This window comes from Lachancea lanzarotensis, scaffold LALA0S07, assembly GCF_000938715.1.
Source record: "Lachancea lanzarotensis genome assembly LALA0, scaffold LALA0S07, whole genome shotgun sequence".
Lineage (NCBI taxonomy): Eukaryota > Fungi > Ascomycota > Saccharomycetes > Saccharomycetales > Saccharomycetaceae > Lachancea > Lachancea lanzarotensis.
Window position 1 is genome coordinate 406406 of NW_019212885.1, and position 19256 is coordinate 425661.

General features: G+C 44.1%; 7 protein-coding genes and 1 non-coding gene across 8 annotated transcripts, besides 1 other annotated feature; 5 read left to right on the plus strand and 3 right to left on the minus strand.

Annotated features, from left to right (window-relative positions):
* Window positions 1-548: 548 nt before the first annotated feature.
* On the minus strand, window positions 549-977 carry CTR2 (LALA0S07e04412g1_1; the record flags this gene model as incomplete). The annotated part of the gene is made up of 1 exon (XM_022771508.1): window positions 549-977. The coding sequence occupies one exon, from the start codon at window positions 975-977 to the stop codon at window positions 549-551; it is 429 nt and encodes a 142-aa protein (XP_022629408.1).
* A 297-nt stretch (window positions 978-1274) lies between these two features.
* Window positions 1275-2588, minus strand: ENO2 (LALA0S07e04434g1_1; the record flags this gene model as incomplete). The annotated part of the gene is made up of 1 exon (XM_022771509.1): window positions 1275-2588. One exon carries the CDS (start codon window positions 2586-2588, stop codon window positions 1275-1277), a length of 1314 nt encoding a protein of 437 aa, XP_022629409.1.
* A 3330-nt stretch (window positions 2589-5918) lies between these two features.
* On the plus strand, window positions 5919-8192 carry LALA0_S07e04456g (LALA0S07e04456g1_1; the record flags this gene model as incomplete). The annotated part of the gene is made up of 1 exon (XM_022771511.1): window positions 5919-8192. The coding sequence occupies one exon, from the start codon at window positions 5919-5921 to the stop codon at window positions 8190-8192; it is 2274 nt and encodes a 757-aa protein (XP_022629410.1).
* Window positions 5919-8192: a mobile genetic element (isolated transposase of Rover hAT-like DNA transposon).
* A 602-nt stretch (window positions 8193-8794) lies between these two features.
* On the plus strand, window positions 8795-8866 carry LALA0_S07e04478r. The gene has a single exon. It is a non-coding gene; the product is annotated as a tRNA-Asp (tRNA).
* Window positions 8867-9033: 167 nt separating this feature from the next.
* SPC97 (LALA0S07e04500g1_1) lies at window positions 9034-11448 on the minus strand (the record flags this gene model as incomplete). Its single annotated transcript, XM_022771512.1, has 1 exon — window positions 9034-11448. One exon carries the CDS (start codon window positions 11446-11448, stop codon window positions 9034-9036), a length of 2415 nt encoding a protein of 804 aa, XP_022629411.1.
* A 2140-nt stretch (window positions 11449-13588) lies between these two features.
* LALA0_S07e04522g (LALA0S07e04522g1_1) lies at window positions 13589-14938 on the plus strand (the record flags this gene model as incomplete). Its single annotated transcript, XM_022771513.1, has 1 exon — window positions 13589-14938. The coding sequence occupies one exon, from the start codon at window positions 13589-13591 to the stop codon at window positions 14936-14938; it is 1350 nt and encodes a 449-aa protein (XP_022629412.1).
* Window positions 14939-15436: 498 nt separating this feature from the next.
* On the plus strand, window positions 15437-18034 carry BNI4 (LALA0S07e04544g1_1; the record flags this gene model as incomplete). Its single annotated transcript, XM_022771514.1, has 1 exon — window positions 15437-18034. One exon carries the CDS (start codon window positions 15437-15439, stop codon window positions 18032-18034), a length of 2598 nt encoding a protein of 865 aa, XP_022629413.1.
* Window positions 18035-18272: 238 nt separating this feature from the next.
* CSL4 (LALA0S07e04566g1_1) lies at window positions 18273-19169 on the plus strand (the record flags this gene model as incomplete). Its single annotated transcript, XM_022771515.1, has 1 exon — window positions 18273-19169. The coding sequence occupies one exon, from the start codon at window positions 18273-18275 to the stop codon at window positions 19167-19169; it is 897 nt and encodes a 298-aa protein (XP_022629414.1).
* Between the last annotated feature and the right edge of the window lie 87 nt (window positions 19170-19256).

Here is a 19256-nt window from a genome sequence, read left to right on the forward strand (position 1 = left end):
GTTTAATGTCATTAGCGTCAATTTTGTAGCGCTTCAAAGCATCTATCAGCACGTTAGTTTGACTGCATTCTAGAATACGTGAAAGAGCTTACGGTGTGATGTGATCGTCATTTCGAATTTCACGAGTGACTTAAAGTCCGTCTTGTTCACAGAATTTCAGTGGCGCTCAAAATTGTTCTACTATTATCAATAGTATCGATCCTTTGTTCACCGCGGATCCCAGTAGTTCAGCTTGCTTATAGCCGTCTCTACTAGTCAGAATTGATCGTCTTCGCCCTCAATTATTTAACTACTATTCACTCAATCTCTACTTGCTCTCAGCTGCTCAGCTATGATTGTAGCAATATCCATTATCCACAACTGACCAGTGGCGCTCAGAAGGCCAACTTACTTCGTAGTAATCTTTATGCACAACTGGTGGCTGCGCTTCTCAATTGTTCGATTGTGATTATTGTCGTATGTGTGTGTATTTAACTGGTGTTTGAAATATGAAATGCCACGAAGTTACCCTTTAACGTTGTGGTGTATGGTAAAAGGTCATGTTTGATTTAATGACACGCCAAACTCCGCGTACCGTTGTCAACCGTGCTATTTCCCCATGAATAATTGCCCCAGGCGGCGCCTAAAATCACCGCAAGCATGAGCCACCCATTGAATGTCATAAACACCAGCATGAGCATGAACGACAATCCGACCTGTGCGCCGTACCAGCTGGCTCGAGTGGTTTTTGCAGACCGTCCGTTGCCTGAGCCGCCAGCGGCAACAGACTTTCCGGCGTAGTACTTCAAATACTCATACAGATGCGAAATTATCGCAATCAAAATCATACTTAAAATCAATTGTGAAACGGTACGAATGTGCCACCATTTAAACACTACGCAAGTGTGTTTGTAATTCCAAGTGAACAGCATGTTCATTGAACACATATCCATGTCACCGTGATCCATATTGCCGTGATCCATCTGGCTTTGCTTCATGTTGCGGTTCGGTTTCTGAGACGAGATGAGAACTGAAATTCGATTTCAATATAGTTTATATATATTATATACGTTATATACATTGATGAATTTAGAATTTACTACAAGATTGAACGGAAGAGTCCGCGAAATATGGCACATGTGGTTCAGGACACGTTCTTGCAGACGCTAGTAACTTTACCCACTATTGAAACGATTCTTCCTTAACTTTTCGATACTTCTTCAACGTCGTAGCTTCAAATGTTATGTTTCGTTACTTACTCATAATCTATATAAATTGCAGCGAGTAGAGTTCACTTACAACTTTTGACCGCTGTGGAAGTTCTTACCAGCAAAGACAGCCTTGGAGCCCAATTCTTCTTCGATTCTCAACAATTGGTTCAACTTGGCCAATCTTTCGGATCTGGCTGGAGCACCGGTCTTGATTTGGCCAGTTCTCAAACCAACAACCAAGTCGGCAATGAAAGTGTCTTCGGTCTCACCAGATCTGTGGGAAACCATAACACCCCAGCCAGCGGCGAAGGAGTCGTTGGCAGCCTTGATGGATTCGGTCAAAGAACCAATCTGGTTGACCTTCAACAACAAAGCGTCGGCAGCCTTCTTTTCGATGGCGGTCTTGATTCTTAGAGGGTTGGTGACAGTCAAGTCGTCGGCAACAATCTGGATACCGGCGGTCTTGAAGTAGTGAGTCCAGGCCTCCCAGTCATCTTCGGCAAATGGATCCTCAATGGAAACAATTGGGTACTTCTTGACCAAAGAGGTGTACATGTCGGCCAATTGGACACCAGTCAACCACTTGGACTTGTCGGATTCTGGGTTCTTGAAGTCCAAGTCGTACTTACCGTCTCTGTAGAATTCAGAGGAGGCAGCGTCCAAAGCGATGTTGACCTTACCGTCGTGGCCAGCGGCCTTGATGGAGTCGACAATCAAGTCTAGAGCCTCTTCGGCGGTCTGGATGTTTGGAGCAACACCACCTTCGTCACCGACGTTACCGGCAGAAGGACCGTATCTCTTCTTGGTCAAAGACTTCAAGTTGTGGTAAACTTCAGAACCGATTCTTAGAGCCTCAGCGAAGGAGTCAGCACCGGTTGGGGCGATCATGAACTCCTGGATGGCCAAAGCACCACCAGCGTGGGAACCACCGTTCAACACGTTCAAGAAAGGAACTGGCAAAACGTATGGCTGGGCCTTGGCACCAGAGATGTCGACCAAGTGCTGGTACAAAGGAACGTTCTTTTCAGCGGCGGCGGCCTTGGCAGCGGCCAAAGAGACACCCAAGATGGCGTTAGCACCCAACTTGTTCTTGTTTGGGGTACCGTCTAGAGACAACAAAAGCTCGTCAACAGCGGCCTGGTCCTTGACGTCGATGTTAGCCTTGATCAAAGCTGGGGCGATGACGTTGTTAACGTTGGAAACAGCGGTCAAAACACCCTTGCCCATCCATTTGGTCTTGTCACCGTCACGCAATTCGTTGGCCTCGTGGGCACCGGTGGAAGCTCCCGATGGGACGATGGATCTGAACAAACCCTTTTCAGTGGTGATTTCCACCTCAACGGTAGGGTTACCACGGGAGTCGTAGACGGATCTAGCGTGAACTTTAGAGATAGCCATTGTAATTGATTTTTATGAATGGAAGATGTTCAGTAGTTTCTTGGAAAGAAGACTTCTGGGGAATAAAGAAAAGCTAGAAAGAACGAACCAGTATCGAATAGAAGTGTTATGAAGTGGTGAAAAGGTCCGCTATATATATACCCGAATAATTTGGATTTCATCTGCCAGGAAACTTGACCAGACCTGTCTCATTGATCACACCACATCATTTTGTTTTTTGTTGTGATGTGAGTGTGTGCTGTGGTGGTAGTGGTGGTGGTGGTAGTAGTCGTAGTGGTGGTGGACCCACTGAGACGACTGGCGTTGTTAGTAGAAGGATGCTACGACAACAGTCGTGGTGTGGTCAGCTTCCAAAAAAACTTAGTGTCACGATAGAGACGGGCACGTGATCCGGGCCGGGGCAAGGAAGCTGTAGGAAGCTGGGAAGCTGGAAGCTCTCGAGGGAATTAGCAGTGATAGAGGGACGGCAACCAGTACAGTAAGAGAACAATTGAAAGCGTCAGCAAATAGTTGTGAATAGTGGAAGTTACAATTAAGCAAGAGACGGAAGAACGACTAGACCCATACATCTAGCAATAAATGACGACGGACTACACATGGCCGTTGTCGTATAAAGTGATGGGGTTTCGACTTGGCTACGTGTGTTCATATATGATGATGATGATGATGATGATGATGATGATGATGATGACAGTAGTTTCCGGAGATTTGACCCCGTGAGAAGGTGCGTTCGTGATCTTCACATGCGGGTACGAGTTTAATAACTGGGGTGTTTGTCGACCCGTATGGATATGGCTAGTTTACTGCCGTTGCGAGATGGTCACGTGCTATCTCAGAAACCGTGATCTAAGAATTTATATATGTAAGCGAAGCCGTGCACAAATGGACGCTTGTTACTACTAATCACCTTGGGACAGATGCAGGAAAGTGGCAAATTGTCTTTTTGACACCTCCAAAGTTGGCCATTTTCTCTTGTCATTCTACACGGCTCATCGCACTCGCACTTCATAAGCGGATAGTCTTTGTGCTACCCACAGACCATCTGCCGTAGAGCGCATTTGTTTTTGCGCCACGAGAGTTGAGAAGCGAGCCCTCGATCTAGCTGAGCTGGTGGCTCAACGTAACGCCATCTCTGCATTTTAATAGACTATTCACACACGCAAAACCCCGTATAGACCGTCGTTTCTTAACGCAGGATCCCAGAACACCAAGACCGAATATGGACAAACGACAAGCACCACTTTAGAAATTGTTGTTTGATGTTTTGATGACTACAAGATAATTGTATTTCGATGTTTCCATGGCTCTCCAAGGCAATCGTTTTTTTCCGAGTTTCCAAGACAATAGTATTTTAGTATTTCCATGACTCTCCAAAGCGTCCAGACAATCTTTAGTATCCATCTTGACGTTACAAATGCTCAGAGGTCATATAAATAAGGTCTTTCAAGGCTTCATGAAGTCATAAAGAGAGCTCAACGAGAGGAATAAAAACAGACGAGAGCTAAAATGCGGCACTTAAGTGGTTCCGAAACCTCTGAAAAATGCTCTAGCTCCGTCGCCAGCTGAAAAACCTGTAATAGCACAACCGTCCGATAGGCTCGAGGCTTCAGACTTTTCTGTGAAATCCAGTGTGAAGAAAACAGGTAACTCCGTCGAAAAATAGATCCCTATGTCATTTAATACATTTCCAGTTACCGTTTGACCGTTATTAAGGGTAAAAGTTCCTGGTTTCTGCGGGATTCATGGTGAATAGTAGCTATGCATGTTCGTTGACCATTTCTTCATCAATTCTGTCGCTGTCACCAGTCACGTGGGGAGAGCTAAAGCCGCTACAACAACGTTCCATCTGATCTTACTGTCATCTTCCGTCATCATCGCTTACCCCGATGATCTCACACCACTTGCATATCATTCCTAAAATCAAGTCAGTAAGAATATGAACTCATCTTTCAAGCACCGGTGGTTTCAATATGGACAAGAACTAGCTATCATGGTTGACAACCATTTTCTCTATTGGTTCAATTATGGGAAGTGGTACTGCGGCAGTGTTGAGTACCATGTTGTTGACCAATATCCACTAGTCAGTTGTTGATTTTTTTGTTGTTCAAAAGCAGGACCGTACAGCAAATTTGTACTCCCAGATGTCAGAGGTCGGTGAAAGATCTGCGGCTTTCATTATTTCGGAAGGTATCGCACACACGATATCATCATTTATTGTGAACGGCCTGAACTCGAATATTAATGGTCGCCTAAGCCTGCCGACTTATAAATGGCTCTTTATAGTTGATTTTCTCGTTGAATTGTCAATTGTGACCTTGTAAAACTTTATGCTTTCTCAGCTACCTCCTTGCGGTCCAGAAGCTTTCTGGGATCGTCAGAGGATCGTCGAGAGAAGCAGAAAAAATGGAAGAGCGCCTTTCTGTAGAGGATTTTAATGTCATGAAAACCGTGAGAGATCAGTATGGCCTACACGCCATGAACTTCCATCGATTCCATGCAGTTCTTAAACACATATCAATTATAATCCTGATGCCATAAGCTGTGTCAACCTCGTAAACACGATACTGAGTGGTATTTACGAAGATGGTAATCCGTTAACTTATTTTTTGGCATTGCTAACGTGTAGGAATGATCTTTAACTTGGTGCGTCAACGCTTTTGATTATGATTGTGTTGGGTTCGGGCATTGGCAAATCTTTCCCGAAAACGTATTTCTAGCTAAAGCAGCTCCAACTAATAAGAAGACTAACGAGCTTGCTTACCTTGCTCCTGAAAACATTAGACCTGTCTTGGATCGGCAGCAGAACGGAAAAACGGTGCATGCACAATGACACCCCCGACGAATCCGCTTGGGATCATAGTTTCGTTATAAATCCAGTCCCGCATAGAGCCAACTTTATTGGTAAATATTATAGAATAGGAAAAAAGCTGAGTAGAGCTCAAACATACAAGGACCAAACCATATGAAACTAAGCGAAGAATGAGTATCGGAACGTCTCTGTCATGTACTGTACTATATAAGAAGATCACGTGATTAAATTTAGCAACTAAAAATGAAAGAGACAGACAGAACCATTAGGCTCAAGCGTACTTCTATCCAGTTAAAGCTCGCCCCTGCTCCACCACATTCCTCTCCACTTCGTAGAGTCTCATAAATATCTCTGTGTCCATCACGACACGAAAGTCAGTTCTTTAAATTCGTGTTATCCCCTGACGCGTTGCATTAGTGTGATATAATATAATTTCAAAGAAAGCGCGTGAAATTTAAGAGACGCACTCAACTGCGCTGAACAGTGGTGGAAAAATCGCTACGTCTCTACACAAGACGACTATGAGCAATCAGGTTGCAATAAGTTCGAAAATCCAAGCCCAAGAGTCTGCTTCAGATTATGAAGCAGAAGCCGTAAACCTCAGAAATGGATCTAAAGATGATCAACACGACGTTACCACAACAGAAAGTAAATCCAAAGAATCCAAATGGATGGCAAGATCCGGGATCCGCAATCATTTTGAAATATCTGTGCAGAATGGTATAAAGGTTGCAACATGCACACATTGTGGTAAAACCTTCCAGGAAAGCAAATCCACGGGCAATCTTGTCAAGCATGTAAAAAAGCTTCACCCAGCTGAGTTCAATACTCGAAAAACCAAGGAACCAAAAGGGCGCATCCTAGATGTATTTGATCTGCGATCTTCGTCGACTCAACTTCCCGAACCACTAGTTTTTGAGATGGAACACAATCCTGGAGCCTTCACGATGGTAGCGCTCGTTATCGAAAAACTTCTACCATTTTCCTTTGTTAATGCATATGCATTGAAGTGGTTGGGTGACTTGTTACCCGAAATGTCTTTTTTCCGATCCGAAACAGCTGTAAGGGACAAATTAGAGACTTATTCTACATGGCTGGACGAAGGGCTTATTACATCTTTGCAGGGAACGGGCTTTGTTAATCTAGAATTGGATGTATGGACAGATGGCGACGAACGGTCGTATCTGAGCATATTTGCGTCTTTTGCTCCAAATCTGTCAGACGAGCAACCAAATGCACTAGGAACCGAAGCTACTCACAATAAATTTAATGAACCCTTCCAGAGCCATCTTTTGGATCTCGTGGATGTCAGTGGCTCACCTCAGACTGCAGAGTATCTATATGAGATAACGAGCTCAGTGATCAAAAAATTCAAAATAGTTGGGAAGATCAGGTCCATCACTTCTGATAACGGGGCAAGTAATATCCTGCGACATTCAGACATGCTTTGCGATCTCATGAAACTTTCAAGGCCAGAAACATCCATGAAAACCAAACATTTGTATCATGTTAATTGTGCAAGGCATATATTGAACGCTTTACTCCGAACAATAGGGCAAACGATGAAAGAGAACGAGAAATTTCACAACGGCCTACAACACATCACAAAATTGACAAGAATTTTGAAAAAGTCATCTCTACTCAGAGACTCTCTCGCAGTAGCCGGATTACCCGAAATACCACCCGCTCTCGAGTCCTCGTGGGTTTCTGTGTGGGATCAGATCGCGAAGTATCTGGATCATTACGATGCATATTTGAAATGGTTTGAGAGCTTTCAAGAATCATCAAAACATCGAAACATTGCTGCAAGGATGGCACCCCACTTGCAGCTTTCTTCGGAAACACGGGAAGTACTAGAGTATTTCGTAGATTGTTGTTCCATATTCAAGTATCTCCATGACAGCTTGCAAAATGAAACTTTCAACCAGCTTCCCAATGCGATTTCTTTCTATTACACGTTGAAAGAATATTTTGACCTATGCAGTAATGCGGACGTCGAAAGTATCATACCATCGTCAGAAGGCTGTTTTGACTTCACGTTCATCAATGGAAAAGTCGGTTTATCTCGAATGACAAAAGCCATTGTACTTGCAGCCGTTCGGTCCGCAAAGCCCAAATTCAAAGAATTCTTTGATATGTTTTGGAATAACGAGGTATATTTTGTGGCTGCCTACCTGGATCCTACCTCGAAGTTAGACTGTTTCAGTCAGCTCTTGGTCGGTTCGGAGAGAGAACACCAGTTACAAAAGGTGGAAAGATATATGAAACACTACCTTGCCCAGTGCGAGCCTCAAACCAAACAAGCCCCATTGCCATTTTCACAATTGCAGAGTCAACCAAAACAGAACTACAGGGTTTTTAAAATCCCCCGTCTTGACCGGCGTGAAAAGAAACCATTGTTCAGATCTGTTGAGCCAAGTGTTCAAATGTTGGAGGAATGGGAGAATTACAAATCTGACAGCCAGCTTTCTGCAGATTCCATCACTGATGTTTTGGAGTGGTGGCAATCTAGACGCTTAACTTACCCAAATCTGTTTCCACTAGCGGTATCAATGATTTATACACAATTCAGCACAAGCGAAATGGAGCAGAAGTTATCAATAGACAATAAGGCGATGCACAAAGATCGTTATAATTTTGCCAGCACCGACGTTAGAAGAGTGATGATTCTACGAAGCCGTTTTTACAATTTGGGTCTTTTCGGCAAATATCTCGAGACTGTCCTGCCCTCCGGTGCCGACCAGTCATCCATAATTCTATCGGATTCTAGCGGGTCTTCATCCGATGAGCTTTAGGTTGCGAAGAAAACAACCCTCCGGTGCATTTTAAGTGTGCTAGTATCTATTACGACCCAGTGATCTCGAAGTGAGTCGCTTAAGGCAATCTGGACTATTATGGTGGAATCCTCAGAAGACACCTCATGGTACAACCACTACCGACTTAGTTCCACCCCCATCTAACCCGAATTGAACTCTTCACTCGCACTGAGCGGGTCAGGAGCGAAAATCCAACCACCATGATCAAATTGTTGGGATTGTAAGTTTAGAGAGAACGGGAGAGCTACCAAGTACTCGATAATTTGTTTTATCGAAAGAAAAGCCTGAAGCTGGAATGGCGCACGATATACTTATCGTGATGTCTCATCAAGATGAGACTTCATAGAAAGAGGAATTATTTTCAAATTATATACATTGCTGGATGGAAACTGCGTCTGCCAGCTGCAAAGGACAATTGAATGTGTTAAAATACGAAGAAACGGAATTAATCAAGATGCACCAGCTTTGTTCCTCTTCGATAAATAAGCTACCCTGAAACTGCGCTATCATTCTTACATTTCCCGATCCTGTGAGGTTTTGAAAGTATAAACTGATCTTGAAATTCATACAATAATAACTAATCCGCGATAGTTTAGTGGCTAGAATTCGGGCTTGTCGCGCCCGGGACCGGGGTTCAATTCCCCGTCGCGGAGAATACCAATTTTTTTTGCATGATTTGATACTTTTGCAAGAGCCGCTATGTCAGAAACGCTAACTGATCCGCATTGGTAGATCAAATAAGCTTGGGAATGACATCCATTCAAATCTACTTTTATCTGTGTATTTTGACCCTTTGGACGTTCCAAAAAAAAAAAAGTTGTCAACGGTCAAATTCTATGTCCCGAAGCCTTTCCTCTAGGGCTAAAACAGGATTTATTCCGCTTCGTGCAGATCCGTGATTACAATAATACCTTACTCCTTCAGCAAACGCACTCTTATGCTGGCTAAAGCTATTCCAAACTAAATCCAGATATTGCTGCAATTCTTGAAGCTTCTGCAAGGCAGCACTTTCGTCGTACTGCATTTCCTTCGACAACTGTCCATGATAGTACGAAAAAAGACGCACGTCTAATAAGCACAACGTCTTTCTTAGCGAAGTGACAAATTTACAGAACCGATGGACAATGTCTGTTATTTGGACAAGTAAGCGTACTAATGAAGCATTCGTCAGCAGGGAATGTGTCATTTGTTGCGTCAGAAAGTTTTGTAGTGCGCTTTGAAATTGCGGTAAATCAAACCCTGTTGATGTTGCATTTCTTGTTTGCTTCTCTAGCTCCAACCATTCGTTTTGAATTACGTCCAGGCTGGTATATTCTAGCATGAGCTTCATAAATTGTGCCATCCGGAAGTGAACAACTCGACATCGTCGGATCCATAGGTGTACATCCTTGTTGAAGCCCGAATGCCTCCAGATTTTGTTTTTGTTAATTTCAAACCATGTGTCTTCGAGAACCTTGTTATAATAGTGCAGTAGCAACAAATACCTTTGAATTGCCTGGTATTGGAAGATGCACGTCCTAGAAATGATAGTGTTGAAAGGATAAGGTACAACGATTTCAAATTGTAGATGATGGATAGAGTATTCGAACTCTGTTTTTTTGGTTTGGCCGCTTTCGCTCACTTCTTGCATGTCGAGGTCTTGTAATAGTAAATCACGAAGGTTCTCAAAGTTACGCGCCTGCATGAGGTTCGCATTGTCTTTATCAGTGCTTGTTTCCATAGAAAATTGCTGGATAACGCGGTGGAAACAGCTTTTATCGAGCTGTAAATTCAGCAAAGGCAAAACCACCTTGCCCCCATCATCTTCCCGAGACCTTTGGTACTCCTGGAAAGTTCTTCGAAGCTTCTCTTCGACCGTATCAGTTCGAAGCTTGGTAAGTTCCACTAGCGAACGGTTGAAAAACTCCTTGAAGAAGCCTGGATTGTTGAAGAGCAAGAAGTTGTGGTGAAACTCGAGAAGTATTTGTGGCAAATCGTATCCGTTATAAAACAGAAAATGTGTCAATTTGTTGGCGCGCGAATAATGCAAATCAACATATAACAGGAGCTCTGTTCTTTGCGGTAGCCTAGTGAGTGGATATTTCAAATTTTCATCGGGTAAAATTCCCGTAGTGGTTTGTAAATTACAGCAATTGCGGAAGAGGTTTAACAGCTTGCCCGTCATTAAAACTTTGAAAGCAATATTCCCATTTTCAAAATCATTCAAGACTCCATCCTTACGTATCACGTACTGTGTGTCCCAAAGGCGTTCACTATTCAACGAAGTAAGTCGTATCGCTTCCTGACGCGATGACAATTGTGCGGTATCAGCGACCATGAACTCATTGTAAGGATCCTCCAGGGAGCCATTAATGAGCCAGCTGTCCAGCATGGAACAATACTGCACTGAAACGTCCTCAAACAATTTTTGGAGAAAGGTTACGTTGCGTTCGTTGCCTCGATTTACATCAATCTTGTCTTGGATCATTTGCAGAATTACACCACCGCGAGCATGAACATTTATGCGCGAATCGGTAATGAAAAGAGCGTTCGACTCATTACTTACAGAAAAATCAGTGTTATTTTTCTCTTTTCTCAAGTCTTGCATGAAATTCTGGAAATCTGCTTCTTCTCGATTCAGAAGCGCTCGACGGTTCATTTCTCGCATTATTTCTTGGACCAGATCGTAGAGTAGTTGGGCTTTATGTGCACAATTTTGGGTCAAAAGCTGCCCCAGACCTCGAATACTGAACAGTGGATTGGTTAAAAATTCAGTTTCTGCCTGTTCTATTATATTACGCACGTAATCGTAGGTCAGAAATTGTCGAATCTCAAAACAAAGTCGATGCATCACTGATCCGTAAACTGGCTCACTGTAGCGCTCACTGAAACGTGTCAGGACTACGAAAATTTTGCCAAATTTGACAATCCATTTAGCAAAGCTTTTGAGAGAAAGATCCATGTTTTTGGCGATTCTAAAATCAGGACCCCGAATGTCGTCTTGTTGTCCCAACTCTGGTTGGTAACTATTGTTGTACCTAATGTAGACACCTTCTAGACCAATTAGCACGTTTAGAAGGTCTCGTACCACTAGAGCTTCTTGTACCCTTTGGTTTTTGATCTGGTTGAGCGGATAAGATTTAACCTTTGCATGTGAACTGGTAAGAGGTTGAAAGTTCACCAAACGAGACAGAAGACTTTTCTCCTGCAACGTTTCAAGGTGACAGATGTCATTGACATGATTTCGGACCTCCATGGCCGTTTAGCAGTTGCCCTGGACTGCCTTCGAATCTCATGAGAAGTTGATCTTTTGCGAATTTTCAGTGTAAACACTGTAATAAAGTTCAACTACCTTCAACCATTGAAGGTACTCATGAGTACAAACAGAAACAAAAGGTTCCAACTGAACTTTGAGCAGAGGTATAATGATTCCAGATAGACCGGTGAGCTCAGTAAACTGTAGAAAGCTCTGTATAGATAAGATTTGTGAAGTTTACTGGATGTTTTGTGATATTATGGTCAGTTTGCGCGGTAGTCACGTGATCGACGACAGCGACAGGAGGAAGCAGAAGAACCAGTATTTTAAGATGGAGATGGGACTCCATCATTGTCCTATAGGGGTGAGGGGATCCGCAATTGTTGTTTACTCTAAGCTTACCAAGAGAAACGACATATTTGAATCTACATTTTGACAGTCGATCTTTGATGATTCCCAAGTATTCCAACGCATGTTGATACGTCAGAACACTACTGCCAAAATAAGTCTTTTGGATTAATTAGCAGACGGAGCGCCCTTGTAGGAAAGTAATTTTTTCGCTTGAAGCCAAGTGATGAATTAGGGGCCTCTCAACGTTGTGAAACACCCAGGCAGATCGAGCGTTCAGCTAGAAGGGAATTTACAGGGCTGTGTTTGTACAGCACAATGCGCACGTCGGGACTCTCGCAAAAATGCCGTTCCAATGTTGAAAAATGCGACACTTCGACACAGTCGAAAGTGATCGTTTGGACAAAAAATGGCCCCCGATTTTCAAGCGCTGCGCATTTTATTGTCGAGAGGTGTGTGTCATCAGTGCTACTACCACCAGACATATCCTGGAGAATGCACAGCATATTTTTTTTTTTCCTTTCTCACATACTAATTCGACAGAACTTATCACGATCTTGATGGTTGTCAACTATAGAGTAGCTAATACGCAAATCCTGTGGTATACGTGATTTCTTGCTGCCAGCCGCGACAATCACTAACCCCTGTATGATGCTTGAAACTTTACTTTTAGCGGACCCCGATTGCCTCTGCATTGTCTTGCATGAGAGGTGATGACATCAACCATCGGTTATCCGTTTCACATTCTAGACCTTGTAAAGGCTACAGACCAATTTACTTCGCCGTCACTCGGTATTTATGTGTCGCTTCCGCCTGAAACAAAAGTTTCAAGGTGAATGAATGACGGGCGGCGAGTTTACTTGATATCTGGTTGAAGAGGCCACATCATCGTTAAGACCTCACTCCGCTCCAAAAGGATTACAGAAAAAGACGAGTTGTGCGGCCTGAATGTTTAGGTATATACAGCTACAGCGAGACGAGACGAAATGAGATTTAAACTTGGCTATTCACTGCCTCTCAAGTTACACTCACGGTTTCCAAAATTCTTCTTACATGTCTAGTGGAAAATTTAATTAATATCGCTTTGAAACGTAACTTTTAGAAGCTCTTCGATGTGACTACAATAATATATAAATCAAGAACCGCACGGCTTTAAGAATGCTCTTGTGTTGTGCCAGTCTTCTCCGCGGTGGTGGCCCGATCACTCTTGATTTACGCTACGTGTAAAACTTCTTCTGTGTAAAAGGATCTTAAAACCAGCGATACGAGGCTCGTATTGTCGGAAAAAACAAGTTATGTTCTACAAGCTCTTTTCATGTGAATCCCGCTTACTGCCAAGGTTCTAGCGTATCCTGCACGTCTTCTCGATCCTCGCAGGGCGTGCAAATGCTCTACACCCCGAACAATAGCCACAGACATCTGGCTAAATGCGAATCATGCATTTGACCTGGCGTCCCTTGCAAAAGCTACTTGTGCGCCACTATAATGGCATTCCCCGTAGCTGCAGCCACATTGCATTCTCTTCCCACAGGAACTGGCTTGCCGATTTACTTTTTTTGCAATGTGAAAAATTCCCAAAGCCGTTGGCGTACCTCGAGTGATATAACCAAATCGAGCAAAAGCATGCATGGTGGGCCTGCAGATAGATCAGATCCGAAATTTCAAAGATGAGGGCTTTCCCCGGGCAGATCAAATAGCGTTGAAATAAAATACAAGAGCATAGGTATGTTTGAGACCCATTAGTCAATGTCGGGCACTTCTATAAGGTATTTATCAAGTACACTATTCGTAGATGAGCAGCAAACCATTTTTCAACACTCTAGATAGATCGCAGATCGATTTCATTGCAACCGAGCAAGAATCGATCCCAGAGTGCGAATTGGGCATTCCTGGCCACTCAAGAACAAGCGGTGAGCACTATGCTTCGTATCGGGACTCGCTGGTCACTTCAGAGACGTCACAAAGCATTTTCAGTGATGGGATCAGCCGGCCCACAAGATCGCTGAACAGCTTGGAGAACTTCGAGCGGCTCTCAAGCGTGTCGAGTGGATCTTCCCGTGGCACTGACATGAGCCATGGCGCTCGCTACAAAATTGTGCTGAAACTTACCTCTCGCGAAGTTAGTCTTCTGCGCAGCTCGTGGACTGTGATGCTCAATGACGATGTGCCTAACGATAAGTTCCGTTCTACCATCCGTCGATTGTTGCACAACTTAGCGCCCCAGAGCTGGAGCGGTGCTGGTAATGCTTCTACCAATAGTTTCCGTGCTCACCGCCAAAGCACCTCTACCAATTCGAGCCGGATGCCACCGCACGTGTTCGGCAGTGGTCATAGCTTGAAGGGCCACACTCCTCGCGGCAGTGTGAGTTCTGCGTCCACCAATGCCTCAGGAGCGGGTGCTACATCGAATCTATCGTTCAAACATGCATCTGTACCACCTCTCGGCCCTAAGAGCAGCACTCCGTTCGCCACAGAGACTGTTGGCAGCGCCGCATTTGCAAGCTCCATTTTCTGCAGTCAGTTTTACGGCAATCTGATGTACATGGAGCCATCCATCGAGCAAATGTTTCCATCGATTCGTCACCAGGCTGTTGCATTTGCAGGTGTCTTGACAATGGCCGTCAACAACCTTGACGATCTGTCAACGCTTGAGGCGTATCTAAGCAGCTTGGGGAAACGCCATTCACGAATTCTGGCCATTGAGCCTTTCCACTTCGAGCTCATGGGTATGGCTTTCCTCAAAACCATCAAGGAGCGATTTGGACACCACAGCACACTTGAGCTTGAAGAAACTTGGTCCAGACTTTACAGTTTTCTGGCTAATAGCATATTACAGTTTGGTATCGACCCAGTGCTGAAAATCGACGCACTTAATAACGAGATAGTTTTCCCCGTTCCAGATCTGGTCAAGGGCTTGCCCACCACCAAGGCTCCTCTCTGGCCACCTGCAACGACACCTGCAACGACACCCAGCACTCAAAAACCGAGCATTGATACAAATACAACAGCTTCGACACATGTTCCTAGAGCTAGAACCATAAAAAGGATTACCGCTGTTAAAAACCCGGAAACTATTCCAGCCAGATCACTATACACCAATACTAAGGGACGTGCCTCTGATAAAGAATGTGTGATTATGTGACTTACATCGGGTATAGAAAGCTACACTCAAAAGACAAAAAATGCTCCAATTTTTCCGGAAGAAATTGCAAATGCCATGTCTACTAACATGGAATTGAAGTAGATAGCTCCGAGCTTGATCGAACTGGCCAATGCTTTCATGGAACCTTTCATGGCACCTTTCGCTGGCATATAGATGGGAAATTCTCAGGTCTACTTTTACTGACGTAGTTGATGTTGTCATTTCGAACGAAAATTATATATTCAAGATCACGAAAATTGTGAAGAGCGCGTAAAGGCGATAGAAGATGCACACCACTTCAAGCCGAAGCATTCGCTACCGAATTCTAATTCACATACTTTGCGTCAGCGGTTTTTGTGGCCAACGCAAGCTAGTCTTCATTGGTCAAAAAACATAGTGGAAAAGAGTAATTTTTCAGCCACATATAGTTCGCAGAATAACGACCTAGTGATATACAAAAAACCTGGCTGAAAAAGGAGGGATACGCGTCAAGGTATTATGTCCAGCTACCAGGTTAAGTCAGGCCATGACAGTGACAGCTACTTCAACGATTCGTTTTATTCGTCAAACTCCATTGACAATTCTGATCATGCACGCAACTTTCGAAACTCTGTAATACTACCGGAGATGTCGAGAGACACCAGTTACGATTCTGGGTTGAGACTTCCAAATGCAGAGAATATGCACGAATTTGAAGATTTTCATGAAGCCAACGACCATTCTAGTGCCCTTTCAGACGTGGAAGAGACAGAGACAAAAACTCTAAAAGTGACAGCTTCGCCTTCCTTGAGTGCACTTTCAGGTATTTTGACCGACAAAACTCGTAGAGTGGAAAACCGCATGAGAAATAGTACGCTATTAGAGCAATCGATACGAGAAGAAAGTCCGTCTCTCAAGAGTGATTCCGAGGCGTTGGTCAAAGAATCACCAAATCTAATCGACTTTGACGGATCAAATGAAGGCAATTTTGCGAGATTCAAGCAAGAATATAAACAAGATGCAGTGCAGGAGCAGCCCGATTTTCTGATGACCCCGAAGCTGGACCCCCCAACTCCTCGAGTTGAACCTGCGGGTTTGGAATTCACAAATTCGGCTGAAACAAGACAAGATTCACTGCCCCAGGCAGCGAAAACTGATACCAAAATGAATCCCGAAACTTCAGGCGTCCTTTCTGTACACACAGAGTCTACAAGAAGCTCAAAAACGCCACGTCCGATTACAAAGAAGCAGGCTTCTTCGATAAGGTCATTTTCAGGCGTGTCCTCAAGCTCTCGTGGTTCCATCGAGCCCTCGGGAAAGGAATTTGGTGAGGCTAAGAAGCGTAAAAACATCTTTTCGTTTTTGAAAAGAAAACCTCAAAAATCTGCGTCTTTCATTGTCAAGAACCCTGATCCAGGGGTCTCACTGCCGACTTCGTCAACATTTTCCATTCCGAAGACTGAGGAAGATGACGGTCTTCCAGCATCAACTCGTCTGACGAAAAAATCGCACAGCAACGGTAGTATTTTTAGCGCCTTCAGGAAGAACAAAAATGGTAGCAGAGAAAGGCTGGCTGGTAATTCAGCATTGCCAAAGCAACGCAACGAACAAAAATCCTCAATTTCCATTCACGATGACGTCCCAATAAAACGCGATATCCGAAGCCGCAAGCCGACCCCGCTGGACTTTGAACACCGTGCTCAAACTATGCCTCACCTCGAAGACAATGCAATCGTTCAGGCTCCTGCTGAAAAGAAAGAGAATAAATTGTTAGATGAAGGCGAGGCTCCTCAACATAGCTCACCTGGCCTATCATCTAAAGAGACTCCAATTACCCTCGCGAAAAACATATCATTAAGTCCTGCTCCACAAATACCAGAGACAGGTGGAATCGATTCTGGAAAAGTAGATTTTGGAGAAGTTTTATTCCCCAAATCCCTCAGTGCCCAAGAGGTCGAATCCATTGTGTCATTGGAAAGGTCTCGCTCGGTCAAGTCGAACAAGAGAAATTCAATCAATTCGCACCGCAGATCCTTTACTGATCATATTTCAGCTAAAGTACAAAATGGAGGAATGTATATCACTGAACCATCAGGTGTTAAACTTTCCACGCCAGATTTAACCAAATCACCTACGAATAGTATACTCAGGAACGGAACTTTTGATAGCCTGGAGTTCTCTCCTCAAAAAAGTACTAGTCGAAGTCAGAAAGATTCCGCACCTCAGAGCAGTTCACTCAATCCTGAGGATAGAGATTTTTCCTTTACTTCAATCGAGCAGAAGCTGAACGATCTGACGGTAGATAGCGACAGTGAGGACATTTACGCTGGCATAAAGAAAAAAACTAATGTATCGGGGGCAGACAGCTACGAACACGAGTTCATGTCAGACATCATGGAGTTTGCCAATATTATCGATTTTGGAAAAGATTTAGATTTGAATTTGGAGTTCAACTCTAATGATAATGCGTACCGCTCTTTAAATCCGACGCAAAAATCAAAGCATTCTTTGAACGAGAGCAACATTCCCCAGTCGGACTCTCTCAATCTTGGATTACCTTCCAAAGAACAGGATTCGAACGCCAACGATGTCAAACTCGGGCCTTCATTGGCCGCCTTGAGTCAACGCAGTAAAGACAGTGATCGTTCTGTATCCGAATATCTGGCATCAGGGATCGGGACAGCAGACAATGATGAGGAGGATTTTGAAGATGAAAACTTCAACCAGCTGGATGAAGATATAACCGAAGAAGAAATCGCATCGCCATGGCAAAGCCCCCTCACGCAGGGTGGCAGACCTTTATCGTTATCCTTCAAAGGACTGCATGCTAATCAACTCAACAACCTGCCCCCGAAAACTCTGATGCAGCCCTCTGGAAGTGCTTACACAATGACGGACTCTTTCGCGGCGTCCACGTCCACGAAAACCGTTGCATTTTCATCTCATATTATTCTCTATGCCACCTACACCGAATCCGAATACGACAGGCATCCGGACATCGCGACCTGCAACCAGCTTACCCCACAACTAGCGCAGATGATCAAGGATGAACTGAACAGTCTCAAATCGGAGATGGAGGTTCACGAGGAATCAAAATGCTATACACACTTTTACTGATAGAATTGGAAGTTACAGGAATTAATGAAAAGGTTTAGAGTGTTGAGCTCAAGGGTTCATTCACTTGGCACCAGCGTGCTCAACTGCAGTGTCATGGTATGATGAGTTTGTCCTCAGGCCTTGGGTCTTCGTAAGAAGACATTGCTAAAAAATTTAATACCTTCTCGGAAATATTCGAAGATGCAATTCAAGATGATCCAACCAACAACTTCTGGGAAAGCTCTCATTCAACATTGCGATGGCTTTTCACGCTAAGAATTATCCTGTAGCATATCCCGGGCAGTTGCTCTGCCCGACCTTTGAGTTAGGTGAAAAGACCGAAACATTTCAAGAAATCATACGATATGTTCCTGGCAATGGTGTTACCGATGAGGAATATGAAGTTAACGGACAGAAGATGAGAGCCCTCACAGCAACCGTGCTCGGTGAAGTGAGATTCTTGGAGCAGGTTTTACAGACAGTACCGACGGATGAAGACCAATCAAAAGACGAAAAGGATATTGGAGCCTCTAAAGCTGAACTAGAACAAGGAAAAGAAGAACAGGAAGAGGAAGACAAAGGCGAGGACAATCCCGAAAAGGTATTTATTGTAACTGTTGCTGATAGTAATCTCGCTGGGAAGCACGTTACTGAGGACTTTGCAAACAATCTGCCTCGCGAGGGCAGCATTGTTTTGGCAAGAATCACACGCATTTCTTCGCAAAGGGCTAATGTTGAGATCCTAGCGCTAGAGAATAAAACTATCCCTGTGGACTCTGGCGTTGGAAGCAATGGTGCTGGCGTGACTGCTCCAGGTGGAGGGTCTGCCGCCGCTACCCTATCGGTTTCCCAAGCAGCAGCAGATCTGGGAGAAACTTTTAAAGGAATCATCAGCGCCCGTGATGTAAGAGCTACTGATAGGGACAGAGTGAAGATCATGGAAAGTTTTAGACCGGGTGATATAGTAAGAGCACAGGTCATCTCGCTAGGTGACGGCTCTAATTACCATTTGTCCACAGCGAGAAACGACTTAGGTGTGGTGTTTGCAAGGGCCTTTAACGGTGCTGGAGGGCTGATGTATGCTATTGACTGGCAAACGATGGTCGCACCCAACACGGGATTTATGGAGTCGCGCAAATGCGCAAAGCCTTTTTGAGCAAAAACGGCAGAGAAACAGGGAAAGAGAGACGTGAGTAGCATAAGCATTTTAATATTATCATTGACATTTCGTCCTATAAGAAGA